The 26,011-nt window shown below is 51.9% G+C and overlaps 1 protein-coding gene across 1 annotated transcript in view; it reads left to right on the top strand.

The window, feature by feature from the left end:
• dpp3 (dipeptidyl-peptidase 3) overlaps positions 1 to 26,011 on the top strand; it is a 61,744-nt gene that overhangs the window by 2,145 nt on the left and 33,588 nt on the right. Inside the window, exons 2-5 of the mRNA XM_072245769.1 lie at positions 1,978 to 2,272; positions 18,499 to 18,588; positions 20,661 to 20,798; positions 24,465 to 24,539. Of these exons, the coding sequence (XP_072101870.1) occupies positions 1,978 to 2,272; positions 18,499 to 18,588; positions 20,661 to 20,798; positions 24,465 to 24,539 (598 nt within the window). The remainder of the gene's footprint in view (positions 1 to 1,977; positions 2,273 to 18,498; positions 18,589 to 20,660; positions 20,799 to 24,464; positions 24,540 to 26,011) is intronic.

Genomic DNA, 26,011 nt, shown 5'->3' with positions numbered 1-26,011 from the left:
GCTCAGGGTGTCTGACCCTCCAAGGGAGGAGTTGTAAAGTTTGATGGCCACAGGCAGGAATGACTTCCTGTGACGCTCTGTGCTGCATCTCGGTGGAATGAGTCTCTGGCTGAATGTACTCCTGTGCCCAGCCAGTACATTATGTAGTGGATGGGAGACATTGTCCAAGATGGCATGCAACTTGGACAGCATCCTCTTTTCAGACACCACCGTCAGAGAGTCCAGTTCCATCCCCACAACATCACTGGCCTTACGAATAGATAGAGTGAATGCAAGCAGGCTTTTTCCACTGAGGCAAGGGGAGAAAAAAACCAGAGGACATGGGTTAAGGGTGAGGGGGAAAAGTTTAAAGAGAACATTAGGGGAAGCTTCTTCACACAGACAGCAGTGGGAGTATGGAATGAGCTGCCAGACGAGGTGGTAAATGCGGGTTCTTCTTTAACATTTAAGAATAAATTGGACAGATACATGGATGGGAGGTGTATGGAGGGATGTGGTCCGTGTGCAGGTCAGTGGGATTAGGCAGAAGATGGTTTGGCACAGCCAAGAAGGGCCAAAAGGCCTGTTTCTGTGCTGTAGTTTTTCTATGGTTTCTATTAGGAGACGTTTGGATCGGCACGTGGATGTGAGGAAGATGGAGGGATGTGGACATGGCGTAGGTCAGAGGGATTGTTTGATTTGTTTTTTAGCTGGTTCAGCACAACATTGCAGGCCGAGTGGCCTGTTCCTGTACTGCTCTGTTCTACATTTGTAAATTTTATTATCGAAGTGTGTATATATGTCACCATATACACACCTGAGATTCATTTTCTTGTGGGCGTACTCAATAAATCTCTAATAGAATAACAACCCCTAACAGAATCAATGAAAGACCGCCCAATCTGGGTGTTCGACCAGAGTGCAGAACAAAAACAAACGGTGCAAATACAAGATGAAAGAAATGACAATAATAATGAATGAAAAGGCAATAAATATTGAGGACACGAGATGAAGAGTCCTTGAAAGTGAGTCCATTGGTTGTGGGAACATTTCAGTGATGGGGCGAATAAAGTTGTCCCCTTTGGTTCAGAGGCCTGAGGGTTGAGGGGTGATAACTTGTTCCTAAACCTGGCGCTGTGGGTCCTGAGGCTCCTGTACCTCCTTCCTGATGGCAGCCATGAGAGGAGAGTTTAATCGGGTGGCACAGAATCGTTGAGCCTTTTACCATGTATCTCAAAATAAAAGGAGGGAGGAGCAGATGGCAGCACGACGCAGCGCGCACGGCCACTCCGGTGAACGATATCTGTATTTGTTAAGTAGAGTGCCGTGCACAATCCTGATTTGATGGAGACGGACGTGAGAGCACAGAGGAACATCTGGCGAAACTTCTGAAAAATGCCTGCTTCGCTGTCGCTGCTACTGTGTGGTCCGGAATCTCCGGAGGAGAAGGCCCCGAATCCTTGGCTTTGCTTGTTTCAGTGGCAGGGGCGAGGTCGAAGGCACTCGGCAGAGGATGGCGCTCGGGAGGCTGTATTGGAGGGGCTGGTCGGAGGCTTGAAGTTTTCGGACTGACTCAGAGTCGGCTGTGGTCGGGTGCTTCCAATGCATCTGCAGTTGTCGGTGCCTGGAAGTTCAGGGCAGGGAGAGTTTCTCCCTTTTTGCTGCCTGCTATCGGGGACTATCGGAGTCAATCGGGACTTGAGACTTTTTTTTACAGTGCCCATGGTCTGCTCTTTATCAAATTATGGTATTGCTTTGCACTGCTGTAACTATATGTTATAATTATGTGGTTTTGTCAGTGTTAGTCTTTGGTTTGTTCTGTTTTTTTTTTGTGATATCACTCTGGAGGAACATTGTATCATTTCTTAATGTATGCTTTTGTAAGTGACAATAAACGAGGACTGAGTATCCTCATAATCCAATCTAAATAAAAATCAATAAAATGTTCCTTTTTATTTCTGTTGAATTTAATCAGCCTTGTTTGTATTTATACCTCAGGTTTGCCTTCATAGGACGAGACAAGATGGTGGACTCCCAGTATATTTTGCCCAACGACATTGGCATCTCGCTGCTCGACTGCCAGGACGCCTTCCAGCTCCTCTCGAAGGAGGAGAAGCTATATGCCCACTACGTTTCGCGCGCCTCCTGGTATGGCGGTCTCGTGGTGCTGCTGCAGACATCCCCAGAGTCCCCCGCCATCTACGTCCTGCTGCAGAAGCTGTTCAAAGCCCAGCCTGTCAATGAGCTGCAGGAGACAGCCACGGCGGTGGGCATGACCCCCGAGGAGTACCAGGTAACCTGCAGTGTCTTCTCTGTCTCTGTCACACTCTCTCTCACTCCCTCTGTCTCTGTCTCTCTCACTCTCTGTCTGTCACACTCTCTCTATCTTTGTCACTGTCTCTGTCACTCTATTGTTCTCTTTCTCACCTGCCACATACCCCGTGATGGGTTAAAGAACCAGCAGAAATGGAGAACACTTTGGGGTCTGATATTGCTATTAGCTAATAATATTTATTAGTAACTATGCAATACAGTAATTTAAGTGCAAGTAAATCAAACCGGTTAGCAATGATTATATATCAGTAAGTGTGAAATATATATAAAAACCAAGCTCCTTCAAGTCTAGGGGTAAATAGATACAATCTTACAATGATGAGTAAAGTTCAGTTCAGTTTGTGGTATTGAGTTGAGTAGTGATGGAGAGAGAGAGAGAGGGAGAGATTTGAGTCTTCAGGTGAAGCTGACACCATCGATCTTCTCGTTGTCCTCTGAAATCCTGTAAAAGACACCGACTGTGACTTCAACAAAGGGGACTGTTCTTCTGCGGTGGAATCATCAACCCAGGCAAAGGTTTGGACACGTGGACAACTCCCCACCAGTCACTCCCTCTTCTCACTGCAAGAGCCACTGATCGATCCGTCTGATCAATCCTCCAAAAAAGTCCATTTTTTCCGTGGGCACAACAAAGCTCATTCAGTGTCCAAAAATATGTGTTGCAGGTCTATCATTTGACCTCCTATTTATCTCACCGTACTGAGTACCAACTGTCATTCAAAGAACTCCTCCCTCCTTTCTCTATGCAAGAATGCACTAGCAGGCCACGTCCTTGGGAAGTATAAACACGCTCCAGAGAAACCATAACAATGATTGTCCATCAAATAACGCCACCCTCGGTCATCATAGCGACTTAGGAGCTGCACGGTGCCCTCTCTCTCCGAACTCAGCAGAAATCCAAAAGTTAGTCTCGGTCCCTCCTTGTGCCTTAAAGTGACAGTCCGCAGGAAATATGAACCTTAGGGGTTCATAACACCATCTCAAAGCAGTCTTCGTCTCTCTCTCTCTCTCTTTTCAAAACAAGATGTCGGTGCTAAATACCTCTCTCTCTCTCTCTCTTTTCAAAAGCACAGTTCGTAGGGGTAATTCAGGACCCGGTCACACACCATTTCTTAATCACGACGATCCAGGAGTGGCTTCTTCCCCTTCCACCATCAGGTTTCGGAGCGTAAACCCATGAACATCACCTCAATATTTCTGTCATCTCTTTGCACAGCAACAAATGTTACCATGTAAATCAGTGGTAATAAATTCTCATTTTGCCCCTTCCCTCGTTCCCTCAGGGGAGGTTCGCACTGCTCGTATCTGGAGGCTTCTCGTGCCCTGTTCCGGGAATCGGTAAAGTCTGGCCCGATGGCCTCACTGTCCGACCCAGGGGATGCCAAGACGTGCCACGTTTAAAATGAGCCCCGTTATCTCACTGGAGTGAAAGTACTTTTGCAAGTAAGGTGGGGGTGAGGGGAATATCAGATCGTGGAAATCACCGAGCCATACTGCTTGGAAACAGGCCCTTCGGCCCATTGAATCCCTGCTGACCACTAACTACCTGCTGACATTTTAGGCATCCGTTAGTCTCATGAGACCACGGATTTGCGCCTTGGAAGGTTTCCAGGGCGCAGGCCTGGGCAAGGTTGTGTGGAAGACCGGCAGTTGTCCATGCTGCAAGTCTCCCCTCTCCACGCTGACGTTGTCCGAGGGAAGGACTCTAGGACCCATACAGCTTGGCATTAGTGTCGTCGCAGAGCAATGTGTGGTTGAGTGCCTTGCTCAAAGATACAGCACGCTGCCTCAGCCGAGGCTCGAACTAGTGACCTTCAGATCACTAGACCGACGCCTTAACCACTTGGCCACGCGCCAGCACCTGCTTACATTAATCCCACATTAATGCGGTTACTCTCTGCCCACTCCCCCCTTCCTCCTCTTTATCTTCCTCACCCTCACGCCGGGGGCAACTGGCAGCAGCCCACAAGCCTTTAGGAAGTGGGAGGGAGCCCGCATGGTCAAAAAAAGATCCAAAGTACGTCAATTATCAAAGCATGCGTACAGTGTACAACCCTGAGATTCGCCTTCCCCACGGACAGCCAGGAAGCAACGAACCCGTTCAGGATTGAAGGACATCCATTTAGAACAGAAATGTGGAGAAATTACTTTAGTCAGGGGGTGGTAAATCTGTGGAATTTGTTGCCCACGAGCGGCTGTGGAGGCCAAGTCATTGGGTGTATTTAAGGCAGAGATAGATAGGTTCTTGATTAGCCAGGGCATCAAAGGGTATGGAGAGAAGTCAGGGGAGTGGGGATGACTGAAAGAATTGGATCAGCCCATGATTGAATGGCGGAGCAGACCCGATGGGCTGAATGGCCTATTTCTCCTATATGTTATGGTCTAAGAAAAACGTCGAACGCCCAACGCGCAAAAAAAAGGGCAAATTGTGCAAAAGGCAAAAAAAAACTTAATAAGAGTTTAAAACTTATAAAAACTTTATAAAACTTTAAAACTTCTAAAAACTTTATCCCAGTATAAAGTATAAAAAATACCCCAAGGGGTAAACGCAAGACTATTAATCATCAAACCGGAGAGTCACTGAAACAGACTGGGAACGTTCAGGTCAGTTCAGTTTGGCGCTGTGTCGTTCGTTGCCGCTGCGCCCCGATCAGAATCTCACAGAACAGCAATGAGAACGGGATAACGTGCAAACTCCGCGGGGACAGCACCGGAAGTCGGGATTGCCGCAGCCGAGGTCCTGGCACTTCCCCGCCTGGACGGGAGCGGGCTGGGACCACTCAGATAGTCCGGCGGCCACCACGTGATTTGGAAACCGTAGCAAGTCTTCACATCGGCAGCTGGTTCTCGTACGGTGACCCTGGCATTTTACACTCCCCCACCCCCAGCTCATGCCTGCTGATCCTGATCCCAGCCCCAATTCATTTTCAGATTTATTCCTCTCGTGTGCATCGAGGAGTGCAGAGAAATGCGTCGTTCGCTCAAACAGCCAGCACACCCAAGGACGCGCTGGGGACGGGGGCAGCCCACGCGTGTGGCCGCACGCTCTGTCCCCCAGGCGCCCAGACAATCACCCGCAGAGACCCCGACACAGCGGCGAGCACCTATCTTGTCACCGGCAGCCTGAAGCCTCGGGTGTCACAGGAGCCGCAGGAGCAGAGAGTGGACTTTGTCATTTTCTGGTTTCGGCCCGCGTTGTGTTCCTCTTCCCCACCCTGCATCTTGGCACTGGCTTCAAACCGGGCTCTTCCTCCACCCTCAACGCGGCCAACACAGACCCAGCCTCCCACGTAGCGCCTGAGCTTACAAACCCTGCTGTTGCCTGCAAGATGCCACAGCGTGGGTGTGGATCTTGTCGGGCGAGTTTGGTGGATGTGACTTTCGTGTCAAATACAGAGGACGAGCCTTACGAAACCTGAGAGGTTTCATTAGTTGTTTATCCAAGCGTTTACCTGTGAACCTTGTTCAGGGTCGCAAGGAAAATTATTTTAATATTCATCCTGTGTTTCTTTGTGATTCAGCTCAGGGTGTTTGCAAAGCAGTTGGGAGGCGCCCCTCACGTGTTAAACCACAAGAAAATGTTTTACTAGAATGAGCATAAATCCAATGCAGAACGAAAGATAAATGTCTAGGGTTATTGCAGTGCAGGAATGAAAATAATACTTGCACACCAAACAAGCTGATCTGTGGAATGATAACAGACTTTGCCACAGGCCCCTAACCCCTCCCTCTCCCTACCCCTCCCTCCTCCCCTCCCCCTCCCTCCTCCTCCCCCCCCTCCCCTCCTCCCCCCTCCTCCCCCCTCCTCCCCCTCCCCCCTCCCCTCCCCCCTCCCCCTCCCCTCTCCTCTCCCCCCTCTCCCCCCTCTCCCCCCTCTCCCCCTCTCCCCCCTCCCCCTCCCCTCTCCCCCTCCCCTCTCCTCTCCCCCTCCCCCTCCCCCCTCCCCCTCCCCTCTCCCCCTCCCCTCTCCCCTCTCCCCTCCCTCCTCCCCTCCCCCTCCCTCCTCCTCCCCCTCCCCTCCTCCCCCCTCCTCCCCCCTCCTTCCCCTCCCCTCTCCCCCCTCTCCCCCCTCTCCCCCCTCTGCCCCCTCTCCCCCCTCTCCCCCTCCCCTCTCCCCCTCCCCTCTCCCCCTCCCCTCTCCCCCTCCCCTCTCCCCCTCCCCTCTCCCCCTCCCCTCTCCCCCTCCCCTCTCCCCTCTCCCCCTCCCTCTTACCCTCTCTCTCCTCCCCTCACCCTCTCTCCCTCTGCCCCCTCCCCTTCACCGCCCTCCTCCCCCTCGCCCTCCCAACCCTTGCCCTCCTCACCCACCCTGCCCCCTCTCCCTCCTCACCCTTCCCTCCCCCTACCTCTCACCCTTCCTTCCTCATCCCTCTTCACCCCCTCCTCTACCCTCTCCCTCCTCCCCTTCCCCTCTCCACTCCTCCCTCCTTTCTGTCCCTCCTCACCCCTCTCCCTCTGGCCCCCCCTTCTCTGACACCCCCCTCTCTTCGCCATCCCTCCCTCCGCGCCCCTCTCCCCTCCTCCCCTGCTCCCCCTCCCTCCCCTCTCCCTCCCTCCCCCCTTCCCCCTACTTCCTCTTCACCCTCCCTCTAACTCTCGACCCACTCGTCCCTATCTCCTCCATCTCATGGCACCTCTGCTCGTCCCCTGGCCTAACACAGAACTGCCCTGCAGCAGGAAAGTGCCCCCTTTACACAGCCCTAACAACAGTACTTACCCATTCATCACAGTCCCGAGCACCTTTGCAATGATCTCACCTTCCCCAGACAGACACATTGTTCGCCGCTTATCCGTAGTCTTGCCCTCCCTTGACTTTCACAAATAACGTCTCTGTGGACCAGTTCTCCTCTCCCTTCTCAAAGCAACCCTGACACCATTTTGCCTGACCAGACTTCCATTTTGTTTTAGAGGAATCGCATGTAACTTCCCTTTCTAGAGCCAAGCCTCGGCCTCTCGACATTTTCAGACAAAGCACCCCCCACTGGCAGCGGGGAGATCGGTCGCTTCACTGCTCTGGTTTGTTGACTGAAGGTATCAGGACGATCTTCCCAGCTCCCCTTTGACTTACTGACATTGAAAACTTGTTCCGGTTTGTTACTGTGGGTATAACCGACGTGGAAATCAGCTTCTTCGTGGCAGCAGAACTTAACGGGTCCACGGACTCGTTATCGATCTCCTAACTTCCGGTGATTTCTCCACACCCTCCCCCTCCCTCTCGTTTTCCACTCCCCCATTCTGGATCCACCCTCACCCCCTGCTCTTCTCTTCACCGGCCCATCACCTCCCTCCTCCCTTGGTCGACTCTGCTCTCCTATCAGGTTCCTTTTCCTTCACCCCTTTACCTTTTTCCACCCATCATCACCTCCCTCCGGTCCCCCTCCTCCTTCCCGTTCTCCCACGGTCCGCTCCCCTGTCCAATCACGTTCGTACTTTCTTCACCTCTTTAACGCTTTATGCTTTTCCCACCAATCACTTCCCAGCTTCTTGCTTTACCACACCTCTCCCATCCACCCCATCTTCCCCCTCACCCATCACTGACCAGTTTGTATTCCTTCCCTTCCCCCCCACCCTCTTATTCTGGCTTCCGTTCCCCCGCCCCCTTCCTGATGAAGGGTTTCGGCCCAAATTACGTACCCACTGCCCGTTACGCCACTGGCATTGGGGGCAGCGATGAAGGTCCTCCATCTCTGGCGGTGTTTGGGGCTTCCTTCATCGTGTCAGTAGCTTCCTCTTGGTTTTCACGACTGTCAGTCACGCAACTCCCGGGTGGAGACTCAGGAATACCGTCTCACTCAGATGTAGAAGGATTCTTCACTGCCGTTCCAATTTTGTTTGACCGGTCAGGGTTCTTAACCCCGAACCTGGAGGACCGGTGGACCACTCTTAGTCTGACCTCTGCCTTTTGACCCTGTTTAGCATGGGTGACCCTACCAAGGGCCAAGGCACAGAGCCCCCTGATTCCCAGCCAACGTCACTCTTCAGGTCATTGAGGCACGCGAGCCTCCAAACCCTACGACAAGGTTGTGGTCCTCTTAGAAGCTCGGCCCGAAACGTCGACTCGTTATTCCTCTCCGTCGATGCTGCCCGACCTGCTGAGTTCCTCCAGCGTTTTGTGTGTGTTACTTGTTATTTATAGCATTTATTTTTGTGATTTGTTGTAGTTTCTATGTCTTTACGCTGTACTGCTGCCGTAAAACGACAAATGTGCAATTCATAGAGTCATAGAAGAGCACGGCACAGGAACAGGCCCTTTGGCCCATCTAGTCCGTGCTGAACCATTTAAACTGCCTACTCCCATCCACGTACCTGTCCAAACTTCTCTTGTGTTGAAATTGAGTTTGCATGCACCAGCTTGTTCCACACCCTCACCACCCTCTGAGTGAAGAAGTTTACCCTCATGTTCCCCTTAAGCTCTTCACCTTTCACCCTTAAACTCTTCACCCATGACCTCTGGTCATATGTCGCTGATCATCAATTTTACTCTAATACGAGAAACACTAGTTAAGAGAAGCTTAAATAAACAACGATAACTTGCCTGACAAACTGAGCAGAGTAACACTCTCTCTCTGGCAATCCATCCCGTAGGATGATGATGGTTCCTTTCAGTCAGTTAGTGGGGTGGTACCCCACTCCTCAGAAAGGAACAGCGTGTGCGTGAGTGGATTTTAGGTGAGTAGGGGGTTGCACAGGTCCGGACCCACCCTCTCGACATCCCCTCCCAGGTCCAGCGGCATGGTGGGGTCCAAGACGGCTGGGGGAAGTTCTGTTGCCGTGAACGGCCAGACCAAGCTTCAATGCAAGGGATGCCCCTTCCGCGCTTCTCGGCGCGTGTCTGCTAGATGGCCGTCGACCGGACGAGAGGGTTCATCCGCCCTTTGACAGGTCTTGTTTTTCGTCCTGCAGGGTGTCTAGCCACCCTCCTCACCAGGCAAGCCTGGTGGGGGAGCCGGTTTAGTTGCCAACCACCCGACCATGCGACAAGTAGCACTGGGTTACATGGCACTAGCAGCACTCAGACCAGTGACCTGACCTAAACACTGGTAACACTCGAGTGAGGGGAGGAGGAGTTCTGGTCCCAGGTAGAGTTAGGGTATTACAGGTCGCTTCGGGAACCTGATGGGAGTGGGGAGGAAGCTGTGGGGGGGAGCCTCTTCCACCATTCAATAAGATTGCCTTTTCCTCATAACCCTTAATCCAGGGGTTCCCAACCTTTTTTGCACCGCAGACCAGTTTAATATTGACAATATTCTTGCGGACCGGCCGATGGAGGGGGTGGGGTGGGGGGTGTTCAAGTAGGGTTAAAGTCACCTCAACATGTCTTTTACAGTTAGGGTCGCCAACTTTCCCACTCCCAAATAAGGGACAAGAGTAGCAGTCAAATCCTGACGAAGGGTCTCGGCCTGAAACGTCGACTGCACCTCTTCCTATAGATGCTGCCTGGCCTGCTGCGTTCACCAGCATTTTTTGTGTGTGTTTTCTCTTATACAGTATTTACCCCGAGAAAGACTACCATGACCATGAAGCCTTGCGCGGGCACCTGTGTGCGCATGCGTGACGGGCGCATGCGATGTGCACGTGTGCGTATGTGCTGATATTTTTCCCCACAAATCGGTTTTCGTTTAATCTTCCCGACTACACTGTACATACATTATTTCTACTTTATATAGGCTGTGTATTTATCATATCATTCCTGCATTTACTATATGTTAGTGTTATTTTAGGTTTTATGTGTTATTTGGTATGATTTGGTAGGTTATTTTTTGGGTCTTGGAACGCTCAAAAATGTTTCCCATATAAATTAATGGTAATTGCTTCTTCGCTTTACGCCATTTCGGCACGAAAGGTTTCATAGGAACGCTCTACCTTAGCGGGGGAAATACGGGACAAGGGCAGTCCCGTATGGGACAAACCAATTTAGCCCAATATACAGGATGTCCCGGCTAATATGGGACAGTTGGCAACCCTGTGTTCAAATTCAACAGTGCGAGACAGGGAATGAGGAAAGGTGCAGCTGACTCATATCGTTTCCTCACGGCCCGGTAGCACATGCTTTGCAGCCCGGTGGTTGGGGACCGCTGGCTTAATCTATCTTAACTGTGCCGTAAATGTCATCAGTAGTGTCTATGGCTTCCCTGGGCAGCCAGCTCAACGGATCCATTGCTGTCTGGGAAAAAGCACTTTCTCCTCGTCTCCATCCTCAGTCTGTTCCCCAGATTTTGAGGTAATATCCCCTAGATCTAGTCTCACTTACCAATGGAAACAACTTTCCTGCCTCTGTCTTATCTACCCCTTTCATAAAATCCCCTCTCGCTCGTCTGAATTCCAGTGAGCGCGGTCCCAGGAGACTCGATCTCCCCTCGGAGGTTAACCCTCCTCATCTCCGGAAAGCAACCCGATGAACCTCCTCCTCTGCAACACCCCCAAAGCCGACGTACCTTTCCCCAAAGTGAGGAGACCAGAACGTGCACACAGTGCTGCAGGTGTGGCCCCACCCTGTGTAGTTGCAACATAACCCCTCACCCCCCGGCTCTTAAATTCAGTCCCTCCAGCAATGGAGGCCTACTCGATCGCCTGTTGCGCCTGCAAACCGACCACTTTGCGACTCAGACGCAACCAGTGCCAAATCCCTCTGCGCAATCTTTCGCCATTTACATAATAATCTGATCTTCTGTTTTCCCTTCCGAAGCGGATGACCTCACGTTTACCAGCGTTGTACTCCACCGGCCAGACCCTTGCCCACTCACTATAATTGTATGCTGGCATTCATAGCGAGAGGATTCGAGTACAGGAGCAGGGAGGTACTACTGCAGTTGTACAAGGCCTTGGTGAGACCACACCTGGAGTATTGTGTGCAGTTTTGGTCCCCTCATCTGAGGAAAGACATTCTTGCCATAGAGGGAGTACAAAGAAGGTTCGCCAGATTGATTCCTGGGATGGCAGGACTTTCATATGATGAAAGACTGGATCGACTAGGCTTACTCGCTGGAATTTAGAAGGTTGAGGGGGGGGTCTTATTGAAACGTATAAAATTCTAAAGGGATTGGACAGGCTAGATGCAGGAAAATTGTTCCCAATGTTGGGGAAGTCCAGAACGAGGGGTCACAGTTTGAGGATAAAGGGGAAGCCTTTTAGGACCGAGATGAGGAAAAACTTCTTCACACAGAGAGTGGTGAATCTGTGGAATTCTCTGCCACAGGAAACAGTTGAGGCCAGTTCATTGGCGATATTAGATATGGCCCTTGTGGCTAAAGGGATCAGGGGGTATGGAGGGAAGGCAGGTACAGGGTTCTGAGTTGGATGATCAGCCATGATCATACTGAATGGCGGTGCAGGCTCGAAGGGCCGAATGGCCTACTCCTGCACCTATTTTCTATGTTTCTATGTTTCTATCCACACCCCTCTGCGGACTCTCCGCGTCCTCTGCAGAATTTGCGAACGCAGTGATCTCACAGCGCGCTGACCCTAACTCGTACGTCTTTGGGACGCGGGAGGAACCCTGAGCATCCGAAGGAAAACCCACCACACATGGTCCTGGGGGATCATCCTTGATGCCCGTGGCGGGAATTGAACCTGGGTCGCCGGGACATAGTACCGCAGGGCTTCATCAGTGAGGCCCCCCCAGACAGGCCGCTGGACTTATCCATTATCCACTTGAGAACATGTACAAACCAGCCTCGCCCAGGGTAACCTGAGCACTCTCTGAAATAGTTATCAACCGTTGGAGCTTAAATATAAATCTTAAGTTTCGTGTTAGCTGCTCCTAGCACCGACCCTCCAGGCTCGTTGCCAGGGCTTGTTACGCCCCACCCTGCCCTGCCCTGCCCTGCTCTGCAAAGTGAAACCACTCTTCCGCTAGTTCCTCCTCTTGTTTCAGAATCGCATTCGGGACTTGGCACGAAGCTTTGGGGAAAAAAAAATTAACTCCTCAGGCAGCATGGCTGGAGCTTCTTGCCTTAGGCCCTGTTACTTTCTGCCGGGGACTTGTCTGGAGTGTTAGTCCGGACGTTCAGCTAGGTGAGAGCCTTCACGTTGAAAGGTCTTGATAGACTGGATGAGGAGAGGATGTTTCCTATAGTGGGGGAGTCTAGGGCCAGAGGACACAGATAGAGTGGATGTGGAGAGGGTGTTTCCTATAGTGGGGGAGTCTAGGACCAGAGGACACAGATAGAGTGGATGTGGAGAGGATGTTTCCCATAGTGGGGGAGTCTGGGACCAGAGGACACAGATGGAGTGGATGTGGAGAGGGTGTTTCTTGTAGTGGGGGAGTCTAGGACCAGAGGACACAGATAGAGTGGATGTGGAGAGGGTGTTTCTTGTAGTGGGGGAGTCTAGGACCAGAGGACACAGCCTCAGAATAGAAGGACCTTCTTTTAGAACGGAGATGAGGAGGAATTTCTTGAGCTATAAGGTAGTGAATCTGTGAAATTCATTGCCACAGACGGCCATGGGGGCCAAGTTACAATGTTCATGGTTGGGGAAAAGGGGGAGGGAGCAGGAAGCACCAGAGAGACATCCTGTAATGATCAATAAACCAACTGTCTGGAACCAAACGACTTGGCCTGGGGTCTCAGGGCTTGGGAGGGTGGCTACACCCATGCCACCCCGTCCCTGGCACTCCTTCTCTGCGTCCTGTCCCGCACCCTCGCCATTCCCAACACCCTTTGCCCCCGCGCCAGACTTACAAACTCGCTCTCCGCTCCTCGTTGTCAGCTCCAGGACCGAGCCCCGGACCTTTTCACGGAAGTTTCGGTGTACGCGCGGCAGACAAAACTGGCCCTTAAATCTTCAGCTCTGGAAAGTTCGGCCTGCAGGACCCCATCCAGATTTTGTTCTCTCTATCCCGTCGGCACTCGTAGGCACCGCCATCACTGGCTGTTTCCCTTCCCCTTCCAGAATGTCGTACAGCTCCCGTGACCCTTGTACCAGGGAGGCAGCACACTGACGCTCCAGGGAAATCAATCCCAGCCTGTGGAAAGGCCGAGACGGGAAATAAATTCCATTTCTATTTGTGTGCTCTATTTTTTATTTATTCATTTAATTAACCACGCTGCCGTCTCTCTGTAGCCGTATTCTGCATTCTGTTACCGTTTTACCTCGTTCTACCTCAATGCACTGTGTAATGACCTGATCTGTATGAACAACGTGCACAGCACGTTCTTCCATTGTACCTCGGTAAATACGACGCCTCTAGTTAACCATAAGGCACAGAATCTAGCCATTCGGCCCATCTGGTGTTCTCTGCTACTCCATCATGGCCTACTTGCTACAGGTGTTCTCCCCCCCCCCCACCGCCTTCCGCACGTTCGCTTTACGACATTTCGCTTTTACGAAATACCTACATTAGTACCTGCTTTCGCTGACCGAAAGAGGATTTCCGCGTTTACGAGAAGAGACACCCGCTTTAAACTTGTGTTTACCCCGAAAGGCTACCATGACCATGAAGCCTTGCGCGGGCAGGTGTGTGCGCGTGCGCGTACGAGCCGGTTTTTTTTTCCACAAATCGCTTTTGACTCAATCTTCTCGATTCTGTTAAGTGAAACTACACTGTACATACATTATTTCTACTTTATATCGGCTGTGTATTTATCATATCATTCTTGCCTTTACTGCATGTTAGTGTTATTTTTGGTTTTATGTGCTATTTGGTATGATTTGGTAGGTTATTTTTTGGGTCTGGGAACATTCAAAATTTTTTCCCATATAAATTAATGGCAATTGCTTCGTCGCTTTACGCCATTTTGGCTTGCGAACGGTTTCATAGGAACGCTTTGGATAGCGGGGGAAACCTGTACCCCTCTCAACCCCATTATCCTGGTTTCTCCCCCTAGCCCTTGATATCCTTACAAATCAAGAACCTGTCAACCAAACATACCCAGTGACTCGGCCTCCACAGCCGTCCGTGGCAATGAATTCCACAGATTCACCGCTCTGTGGGTGAAGGAATTACTCCTCATCGCAAAGGGATGACCCTCTATTCTGAGGCTGCACCCTCTGGTCGTAGACCCCCGCACTACAGGAAACATCCTCGCCACACCCACCACACACACACACACACACACACACACACACACACGCACGCAATGCTGGAGGAACTCAGCAGGCCAGGCTGAATCTGTGGAAAAGAGTGGACAGTCGACGTTTCAGGCTGAGACCCTTCATCGGGACCGGAGGAAAAGAGATTAGATTATGAGGACACTCAGTCCTTGTTTATTGTCATTTAGAAATGCATGCATTAAAAAATTAACAGTGTTCCTCCAGAAGGATATGACAGAAACACAGGACAAACCAAGACTAAAACTGACAAAACCACATAACTATAACATATAGTTACAACAGTGCGAAGCAATACTGTAATTTGATAAAGAGCAGACCATGGGCACAGTAAAAAATGTCTCAAAGTCCCCATAGCCTCATCATCTCATGCAGACGGCAGAAGGGAGAAACTCTCCCTGCCATGAACCTCCAAGCGCCGTAAACTTGCCGATGCAGCACCATTGGAAGCACCGGACCGCAGCGGACTCTGAGTCCGTCCGAAAACTTTGAGCCGCGATACTGAGCACCGAGCACTATCTCTGCCGAGTGCTTCAACCCCGCCCCGGCCGCCGAGCAGCAAGCAAAGCCGAGGACTCGGGGCCTTCCCCGCCGGAGATTCTGGATCACACAGTAGCAGTGACAGCGAAACAGCATTTCAGAAGTTTCAGCAGATGTTCCTCTGTGCTCTCACGTCCGTCTCCATCAAATCAGGATTGTGCACGACACCCGACTTGACAAATAACAGACATCACCACCGGAGTGGCCACTGCGCGCTGTGTCACGCCGCCATCTTACGGTCCGGATGAGGAATCAGAGTTAGAAGGTGGGGAGGAGGAGAGAGAGAAGCACAAGATGATAGGTGAAACCTGGCGGGGTGGGGGGGGTGAAGTCAAGAGTTGGGAAGTTGACTGGTGAGAGAGATACAGGGCTGGAGGAGGGAGAATCTGATAGGAGAGGACAGAAGGCCATGGAAAGAAGAGAAGCAGGGGGCAGGAGCACCAGTGGGAGGTGATGGGCCGGCAAGGCGATAAGGTGAGGGGGTGGGGGAAGGGGATGGGGAACTGTGGGAGGCCATTACCGGAAGCTGGAGAAATTGATGTTCACGCCATCGGGTTGGAGGCTACCCAAGGTGCCATTCCCCCATCCGGAGTGTGGCCTCATCAGGAGGATGTGGGCTGACGTTATCGGAATGGGAAGTGGAATTAAAATGGGTGGCCACTGGGAGTTCATCACCACCCATCTGCAGATGTTCTCTCGTATTTGATCTCCATATCCACTCTGTGGGTTCCCAAGTCCGCAGACTCCTTGATTAATGGCTTTGCTCCAAGGCATAAAAAAAAAGGGTTGGGAACCCCTGGTCTGGGGCTTTCAATATTCGGTAGGTTTCAGTGAGATCTTCCCCTGATTCTTCCGAACTCCGGTGACCACAGGCCCAGGGCCACCAAGCACTCCCCCTATGTTAACCCTTTCATTCCTGGAGTCATTCTGGTGAATCTCTTCTGGGCACTCTCCAGCGCCAGCACATCTTTTCCCAGATAAAGGGGCCCGGAGCTGCTCGTGGTTCTCTTCCCCATGAGGGGCAGACGAGCTTCACAGGATGTTGCCTGCAATGGAGGGCTTCAGTCAAAAAACGGGGTCTCCTGGTGGCCACCCGCTTCAGTTTTACTTCGCATACCTGTTGCAACAGGTCATTCTGTGCCCTCCTCTACTGCCACACTCATCCCTGTCCTAAAGGGTCGTCCCTCTCTTCTGAGGCTGTGTCCTCTGGTCCTAGACTCCCACACTACAGGAAACATCCTCTCCACGTCCACTCTATCTGTGTCCTCTGGTCCTAGACTCCCCCGCTATAGGAAACATCCTCTCCACATCCACTCTATCTGTGTAATCTGGTCCTAGACTCCCCCACTATAGGAAACATCCTCTCCACATCCACTCTATCTGTGTCCTCTGGTCCTAGACTCCTCCACCATAGGAAACATCCTCTCCACATCCACTCTATCTGTGTCCTCTGGTCCTAGACTCCCCCACTATAGGAAACATCCTCTCCACATCCACTCTATCTGTGTCCTCTGGTCCTAGACTCCCCCACTATAGGAAACATCCTCTCCACGTCCACTCTATCTGTGTCCTCTGGTCCTAGACTCCCCCGCTATAGGAAACATCCTCTCCACATCCACTCTATCTGTGTAATCTGGTCCTAGACTCCCCCACTATAGGAAACATCCTCTCCACATCCACTCTATCTGTGTCCTCTGGTCCCAGACTCCTCCACCATAGGAAACATCCTCTCCACATCCACTCTATCTGTGTCCTCTGGTCCTAGACTCCCCCACTATAGGAAACATCCTCTCCACGTCCACTCTATCTGTGTCCTCTGGTCCCAGACTCCCCCACCACAGGAAACATCCTCTCCACATCCACTCTATCTGTGTCCTCTGGTCCTAGATTCCCCCACTATAGGAAACATCCTCTCCACATCCACTCTATCTGTGTCCTCTGGTCCTAGACTCCCCCACTATAGGAAACACCCTCTCCACATCCACTCTATCTGTGTCCTCTGGTCCTAGACTCCTCCACCATAGGAAACATCCTCTCCACATCCACTCTATCTGTGTCCTCTGGTCCTAGACTCCCCCACTATAGGAAACATCCTCTCCACGTCCACTCTATCTGTGTCCTCTGGTCCTAGACTCCTCCACCATAGGAAACATCCTCTCCACATCCACTCTATCTGTGTCCTCTGGTCCCAGACTCCCCCACCACAGGAAACATCCTCTCCACATCCACTCTATCTGTGTCCTCTGGTCCCAGACTCCCCCACCACAGGAAACATCCTCTCCACGTCCACTCTATCTGTGTCCTCTGGTCCTAGATTCCCCCACTATAGGAAACACCCTCTCCACATCCACTCTATCTGTGTCCTCTGGTCCTAGACTCCTCCACCATAGGAAACATCCTCTCCACATCCACTCTATCTGTGCCCTCTGGTCCCAGACTCCCCCACCACAGGAAACATCCTCTCCACGTCCACTCTATCTGTGCCCTCTGGTCCTAGACTCCCCCACTACAGGAAACATCCTCTCCACATCCACTCTATCTGTGTCCTCTGGTCCTAGACTCCCCCACTACAGGAAACATCCTCTCCACATCCACTCTATCTGTGCCCTCTGGTCCTAGACTCCCCCACTACAGGAAACATCCTCTCCACATCCACTCTATCTGTGCCCTCTGGTCCTAGACTCCCCCACTATAGGAAGCATCCTCTCCACATCCACTCTATCTGTGTCCTCTGGTCCTAGACTCCCCCACTATAGGAAACATCCTCTCCACATCCACTCTATGTGTGTCCTCTGGTCCTAGACTCCCCCACTCTAGGAAGCATCCTCTCCACGTCCACTCTATCTCGGCCTTTCAATATTCAATAGGTTTCAATTCTTCATTTTTCTGAACTCCAGTGAGTACAGGCCCAGGGCCATCAAACGATCCTTACATTAACCCTTCCATGCCCAGAATCGTTCTCGGGAACCTCCTCGGGACTCTCTCCAATGCCAGCACACCCGTTTTTTGGCTCAGGGGCCCAAAGCTGCTCACAATACTCCAGTGCCTTCTCGTCGTGGAAACACCAACTAAGAACACCCAGAGTGACTTCGAGTTTCATTTTAAGAGTTTATTAACACGATATCCTGGAGAGTCTGTAGCAGTCTCCACCACCAGCAGAGCTCGATTTTTAGGTTGTACAGAGCTCATATTTTTACAGCAAGACAAACAACTTCACGTAACTTTCTTTGGCATTCCCACACTCAGTACATGATCAATCGTTTAAAAGATATGTCAGTTACCTCTCAGCGTGAGTCTAACAGTTCTTCCTGCTTCCTGTTATCAGGACTCATAATTTACCCCCAGGCGCATCCTTCCTCCTGATTCCAGGGGCCTAGTATCTTATTAATTGGAGTTCCTGGTACTGTGCTTATCGTCCAAGGTTATTCTCGACACGCACCAGCAGTCTTAAACCCAGCCGCTCCAGAATGGTCAAGTATCCCATCATGCACTAGTTTTAACCATTTCTACCACACTTCTGTAATAGGGGGTAATTCTGATGACATTTTGACCATGCTGTACAATTTACACGTCGATCTTTGTGGTCTCTCACAGGCGTTCCTCGTGTATGCTGCCGGAGTTTATTCCAACATGGGCAACTACAAATCCTTCGGAGACACCAAGTTTGTGCCTAACTTACCGCAGGTAAGGGTATCAGCTCTCTTAAACTCCAATCATGTAACTGCCTTTTCGGTTCGAGACCTTGTCATAAGTCAGAGCCAGTCGGGTTTTGAAACAATCAGACCCTGGATACAGCACTGTGCAGAAGTCTCGGACACTCGTATATACCTGGGGTGCCCCAGACGATTTGCACAGTACTGTAGTAATCTTATATATTGCACTGTACTGCTGCAGAAAGAAAAACAAATTTCACGACGTATGTGAGCAATGATAAACCTGATTCTGATATGGGTCTCTGTTGTGGACCGAGACCGGGAAGGGGGCAGGGAGGGGGGAATCATGGTTTGGAAAAGGGGCAGGGAGAGGGGAGGGAGCAGGAAGCACCAGAGAGACATCCTGTGATGATCAATAAACCAATTGTTTGGAATCAACTCTTGCCTGGTGTCTCAGGGCTGGGTGTGTCTGCACCTGTGCCACCCCACCCCTGCCCTCTTGGACTCCTCCTCCCTCGCCCCTCTCACGGCACTCCACCCTCGCCATCCCCAATATCCTTTCCTCCCGCCAGATTTACGAATTCCCTCTCTGCTCCACTTTGTCAAGTACAGCCCTGTGCAAAAGGCTTAGACACCCTAGTTATAGATATGTGCCTAAGACGTTTGCACAGGACTGCCTTTTGACCTGGCAAGGGCTGGCACATACAGGGGCAACTGCGGGCTGCGGTAGTTCTCAGAGTCTCCCGCGTCTACCCTTACAAGGGGCAGGTGCAAGCGGCCGGTAACTTTTAGGATTTGCCAAGTCTGGCCAGCGACTATACCTCATTAGGAGTTCGAGGAGGTTTGGTACGTCGCCAAAGACGCGGGCAAATTTCTGTCGTCGTGCCGCAGAGGGCATTGCTGACGGGCTGCGTCACCGTCCGGTATTGAGGTGCCAATGCTTAAATTTGGAAAAAAAAGAGCAGCAGGAAGTTGTAAACTCAGCCACGCTCCATCGTGGGCACTAATCTCGCCAACACTGAGGACACTCCCGAGAGGCGATGCCTCAATGAGGTGGCATCCCACATCAAGGGCCCCCATCACCCAGGACATGCCCTGTTCTCATCGCTGCCACCAGGGAGGGGGTGCAGGAGCCTGAAGGCACGCACAGTCAACGTGCTCAGTGGTGGAGAGGGCTTTGCACTTGATGTCGTGAGCTGTTTCCACCACGTCTCTGTCCATGGGCATTGGCGTTTCTGGCCCAGGAATGGCGAAGAGGTAGCCGATGGAATACAGTGTCGGGAAGTGTATGGTCGTGCACGGTGGTAGAATAAAGGCGTGGCGTGTTTTCTAAACGGGGAGAAAATTCAGAAGTCAAAGAGGTGCAAAGGGACTTGAGATGTGCACCGTGGTGGGGAGGGCTTTCCTGTGATGGACGGGGCACTGAAAGAAATGGTTGGTGGCAGATGCCAGAGAGGCTTTGCAGTGATCCAGCCTTCACTTTGGCGCAAGGGCTTAATTCTCTTCTTCGAGGAGCGAGGAGGCTCCTCTGCACACGGCCGTCGTAACGGGTGGTTATTCGAGTTCCTGTTGCCTTCCTGTCAGCTTGAAACAGTCTGGCCGTTCTCCTCCGACCCCTCTCGTTTTCACCCACAGAACTGCTGCTCACTGGATGCCTTTTTGTTTCTCGCACTGTTCTCCGAGAACTCCAGAGTCTGTTGTGGGTGAAAATCCCAGGAGATCTGAGATACTCAAACCACCCCATCTGGCGCCGACAATCATTCCACGGTCAAAGTCACTCAGATCACATTTCTTCCCCCGTTCTGATGTTTGGTCTGAACAGCAACTGAACCTCTTGACCGTGTCGGCGTGCTTTTACGCACTGAGTTGCTGCCACGTGATTGGCCGATTAGATATTTGCATTAACGAGCGGGTGTACTGAACAAAGTGGCCACTGAGTGTATTCAGGGATTGAGATGGGGGGGGACTCACTGTTACTTCAGTGGACGATGGGGCAGGTTCGTTCGATGTACCCCTACGCCTTGGCCTTGCATGATGGGAATTGCTCCAGCGTTCTGCTCTCGTGGCCGCCCCTCTTGATGCCTGTCCTCCTCTGCCACACAGGAGAAGCTGAAGGAACTGGTCTGGCGGAGCAGGGCCTTTGAGAAGAACCCGGAGGAGATGGAGAGGCTCTGGCGGGTGTGCGGAGATCTGATGTTCTCACTGGAAGACAGGCAGAAGCAGCTGGGACTGGGAGCCAAGGTAAGCCGGCTTCGGGCGGGCTGCTGTCTTAATCTAGTGTGGGAGCGCTGTGCATACCCAAGGGTGCCTCCTCGTGTGGAAGGGGGGTGTTGGTTCACATAGGTGGACAACCGGGGGGCGGGGGGGGTTTGCAGTTGAAAATGAGGGGTGACGGTCAGTGACAATGGGGGGTGATGGTCAGTGACAATGGGGGGGTGACAGTGGGGGGTGGTGGTTTTGGAATGAGGGGCTGACAGTCAGTGACAATGGGGGGGTGATGGTCAGTGACAATGGGGGGGTGACAGTGGGGGGTGGTGGTTTTGGAATGAGGGGCTGACGGTCAGTGACAATGAGGGGGTGACAGTGGGGGTGGTGGCTTTGGAATGAGGGCTGATGGTCAGTGACAATGGGGGGGTTGATGGTCAGTGACAATGGGGGGGTGACAGTGGGGGTGGTGGCTTTGGAATGAGGGGCTGACGGTCAGTGACAATGGGGGGGTGATGGTCAGTGACAATGGGGGGGTGACAGTGGGGGTGGTGGCTTTGGAATGAGGGGCTGATGGTCAGTGACAGTGGGGGGGTGGTGGTTTTAGAATGAGAGGCTGACGGTCAGTGATAATGGGGGGGTGATGGTCAGTGACAATGGGGGGGTGACAGTCGGTGACAATGGGGGGGTGACAGTGGGGGGTGGTGGTTTTGGAATGAGGGGCTGACGGTCGGTGACAATGGGGGGGTGATGGTCGGTGACAATGGGGGTGACAGTGGGGGGTGGTGGTTTTGGAATGAGGGGCTGACGGTCAGTGACAATGGGGGGGTGATGGTCGGTGACAATGGGGGTGACAGTGGGGGGTGGTGGTTTTGGAATGAGGGGCTGACGGTCAGTGACAATGGGGGATGACAGTGGGGGGGTGACGGTCAGTGACAATGGGGGGGTGACAGTTTGTGACAATGAGGGGCTGACAGTGGGGGTGGTGATTTTGGAATGAGGGGCTGACGGTCAGTGACAATGGGGGGGTGACAGTGGGGGGGTGGTGGTTTTAGAATGAGAGGCTGACGGTCAGTGATAATGGGGGGGTGATGGTCAGTGACAATGGGGGGGTGACAGTCGGTGACAATGGGGGGGTGACAGTGGGGGGTGGTGGTTTTGGAATGAGGGGCTGACGGTCGGTGACAATGGGGGGGTGATGGTCGGTGACAATGGGGGTGACAGTGGGGGGTGGTGGTTTTGGAATGAGGGGCTGACGGTCAGTGACAATGGGGGATGACAGTGGGGGGGTGACGGTCAGTGACAATGGGGGGGTGACAGTTTGTGACAATGAGGGGCTGACAGTGGGGGTGGTGATTTTGGAATGAGGGGCTGACGGTCAGTGACAATGGGGGGTGACAGTTTGTGACAATGAGGGGGTGACAGTGGGGGTGGTGATTTTGGAATGAGGGGCTGACGGTCAGTGACAATGGGGTGGTGACGGTCGGTGACAATGGGGAGGGAGCAGTCAGTGAGAATGGAGATGGGTCATTGATGGCTGGTGGCTGAAGGAGGGGATGAGTGTCCGTTGTTGGCCTCAAAATGATGCTCTGGCCCTGAACCGTGAATATCCTGTGCTCCCAGTCGATTTCTTGGCGTCAGATTACAGGCTGACATCCTATCATCTAGCCTCTGTCACTATCTCTCCCCTTATCTATGTGCTGATTACCCCTCCTCACCCAAGTTGGAACTGTGTTTTTTTTTTAAAATTCTTTTTATAATATGAGTTGAATTAAGGCAAGACTGAAGTTGTGTCAGTAAAAAGAAGCAGTGATTTGTTCTTTCAACAAACACGTATTTTTCACAGCATGTGGGTGTTTTGTCTCCCCTTACTGGCAGAAGGCGGTATCGCAGTCACATATATCTTTTCACTTTTAATTGGCTAAATATTAAAGGCATCCGTTAGTCCTGTGAGACCATGGATCTGCGCCTGGAAAGTCTTCACTCTCCAGGGCGCAGGCCTGGGCAAGGTTGTATGGAAGACCAGCAGTTGCCCATGCTGCAAGTCTCCCCTCTCCACGACACCGATGTTGTCCAAGGGAAGGGCATTAGGACCCATACAGCTTGGCACCGGTGTCGTCGCAGAGCACTGTGTGATTAAGTGCCTTGCTCAAGGACACAACACGTTGCCTCGGCTGGGGCTCGAACTCACGACCTTCAGGTCGCTAGTCCAATGCCTTAACCACTTGGCCACATGCCCACACTGGCTAAATATTATACACGTTATAATTGTTCTAATTATGCAGCCTATTAACTGGATTATTTCTATCTGAGGAATTTTCTCTCTTATCTCGAGTATAAAGATGGTCATTTTTTTTTTCTGCAAAGACTTTTGTCGTCCTTTTATTGAATCTTTGCTTTGGTTTTCAGCTCCTCACTTAGTTTCAAATGCTCCGCATCTTTGTTTAAAATTTAAAATTAGCGATGGCGGAGAATCAAGAGTTTCTTGCTCATTCCGAAACTCCTAAAAGGACCCAGGACTTGAAAGTTGCGGAGATCCGGCAGCCAAATTCGCCTGCCCCCCTCTTGCTTCACCCCTTCCCTCCACCTTTTAAAGTTCCCCATCTCCCCTCGACCCCTCAGCCCAGGTACGGTTAAGATAAAGCTTTATCGCACTGGCGGGCCTTTTCCAGCTCAGTTTGTGAGAGATTAGAACTAGAGGTCGTAGGTTTCTGAGCACACGGTAGCATAGTGGTTAGCACAACACCGGCGACCCAAGCTCGTTTCCTGCCGCTGCCTGTCAGGAGCTTGGACGCTCTCCCCGTGGCCGCGTGGGCTTTCTCTGGGTGCTCCAGTGTCCTGCCACAGTCCAAAGACGTGCTGGTTGGTAGTTTGCCCCGTGATTAGGCTAGAGTAGTGGGCACGTGACCACGTGGTTAAGGCATTGGACTAGCGACCTGAAGGTCGTGAGTTCGAGCCCCAGCCGAGGCAACGTGTTGTGTCCTTGAGCAAGGCACTTAACCACACATTGCTCTGCGACGACACTGGTGCCAAGCTGTATGGGTCCTAATGCCCTTCCCTTGGACAACATTGGTGTCGTGGAGAGGGGAGACTTGCAGCATGGGCAACTGCTGGTCTTCCATACAACCTTGCCCAGCCCTGCGCCCTGGAGAGTGAAGACTTTCCAGGCGCAGATCCATGGTCTCGCGAGACTAACAGATGCCTTAAGGCTAGAATTAAATCGGGGGATTGCGGGGCGGCACAGTTTGATTCTGCGCTGTGCCTCAGAAAATAAAGTTTCAAAGTTCAGAAGTTTAGAGTGAAAAGTAAATTGTTTGAGGGGGACCTGAATCATCTTCACTCAGAGGCGACTTAAACTGGCCATTTCCCTCCTCCGATGCTGCCTGACCTGCTGAGTTCGTCCAGGAGTTGTTTTTTTTGTATTGCTCAGAACTGGGGCATCTGTCGTCTTTTTAACTTGGGTCCCGAAGGGTCCCGGGTTCTGTCATCTGTGCCGTTGGGTATAGTTTAACCGGAAATGCTGCCTCTGTCATATTCCTGGCAGGGCATTGCTGCTGGCCTACATCGCCACCGCCCCCACCCCCGGTTCCTCCGCGGCCCTCGCTGCTCATTGTGTGACTGTCATCGGTAGCAACAAGCGGTCCTCCTCAGCTGAAGTGTCGAAATCAACTCTCTGTCCTTTGAATGCCTTCTCTCCCGTAGGGCATCACCACTTACTTCTCCGGAAACTGTGACCTGAAAGACGCAGAGCTGGCCCAGAAATTCCTGGATAGCAAGGTGGGTGGACCTCTGTTCTCCCCTGGGAAACAGACCAGTCGAACTTGTCTAAGGCGTTGGTGAGGCCCAATCTGAGGCGTTGCGTACAGTCCCGGTCACCTCCTTACAGGAAAGGTGTCAATAAGATTGAAGAGGTATGGGGAAGATTTACAAGGGTGCTGCCGGACTTGAGTCTGAATAGGTTAGGACGTTATTCCTTGGTGGGCAGGAGAATGAGGGGAGATTTGATGGAGTTGTACAAAATTATGAGGGGTATGGATGGGGTTGGTTGGTGGGGTGGAGATACATCTCGACCAAAGGAGATGCGAGGCGCTCCTTCCCTCCGCTAGCCTGCAGGTCACCCTTGGGCGAGGTGTAGCACCTGCTTAACCCCCTGATCAGGGTCACGTGAACCCGTGGGGACAGGTGGTGGATGGTCGTACGAGCAGCCGGTGCACATTACAAGTCCTGGTTGTGCGACCACTGACGCCAGGCTAGACAATCTCTGAAGAGTATTGATAATGGCTGGGGGTCACCTGTCTTGTAAAGACACTGCAACACGGACACGATGCTGGAAGAACTCAGCAGGCCAGGCAGCATCTGTGGAGAAAAGTAGAGTTGACGTTTCGGGCCGAGATTCTTCGGCAGGAAGGGTCTCGCTGAAGGCTGTCAACCCGAAACGTCGACAACTAATTTTCCACAGATGCTACCTGGCCTGCTGAGTTCCTCCAGCATTGTGTGTGTGTGTGTGTGTGTGTGTGTGTTGCTTGGATTTCCAGCGTCTGCAGATTCTCTCTTGTGTGCAAAGATTCTGCTCAGAAGAAGGCAATAGCATAGAACACAGGATTGTCAAAGATTGCAGAGAGACGTTGATAAGATGCAGAAGTGGGCTGAGAAGTGGCAGATGGAGTTCAACCCGGAGAAGTGTGAGGTGGTACACTTTGGAAGGACAAACTCCAAGGCAGAGTACAAAGTAAATGGCAGGATACTTGGTAGTGTGGAGGAGCAGAGGGATCTAGGGGTACATGTCCACAGATCCCTGAAATTTGCCTCACAGGTGGATAGGGTGGTTAAGAAAGCTTATGGGGTGTTAGCCTTCATAAATCGAGGGATAGAGTTTAAGAGTCACGAGGTAATGATGCAGCTCTATAAAACTCTGGTTAGGCCACACTTGGAGTACTGTGTCCAGTTCTGGTCGCCTCACTATAGGAAGGATGTGGAAGCATTGGAAAGGGTACAGAGGAGATCTACGAGGATGCTGCCTGGTTTAGAGAGTATGCATTATGATCAGAGATTAAGGGAGCTAGGGCTTTACTCTTTGGAGAGGAGGAGGATGAGAGGAGACATGATAGAGGTGTACAAGATAATAAGAGGAATAGATAGAGTGGATAGCCAGCGCCTCTTCCCCAGGGCACCACTGCTCAATACAAGAGGACATGGCTTTAAGGTAAGGGGTGGGAAGTTCAAGGGGGATATTAGAGGAAGGTTTTTTA

Source organism: Mobula birostris, chromosome 28 (assembly GCF_030028105.1).
Source record: "Mobula birostris isolate sMobBir1 chromosome 28, sMobBir1.hap1, whole genome shotgun sequence".
NCBI classification, from domain to species: domain Eukaryota; kingdom Metazoa; phylum Chordata; class Chondrichthyes; order Myliobatiformes; family Myliobatidae; genus Mobula; species Mobula birostris.
This window is presented reverse-complemented; position numbering and strand designations above follow the sequence as displayed.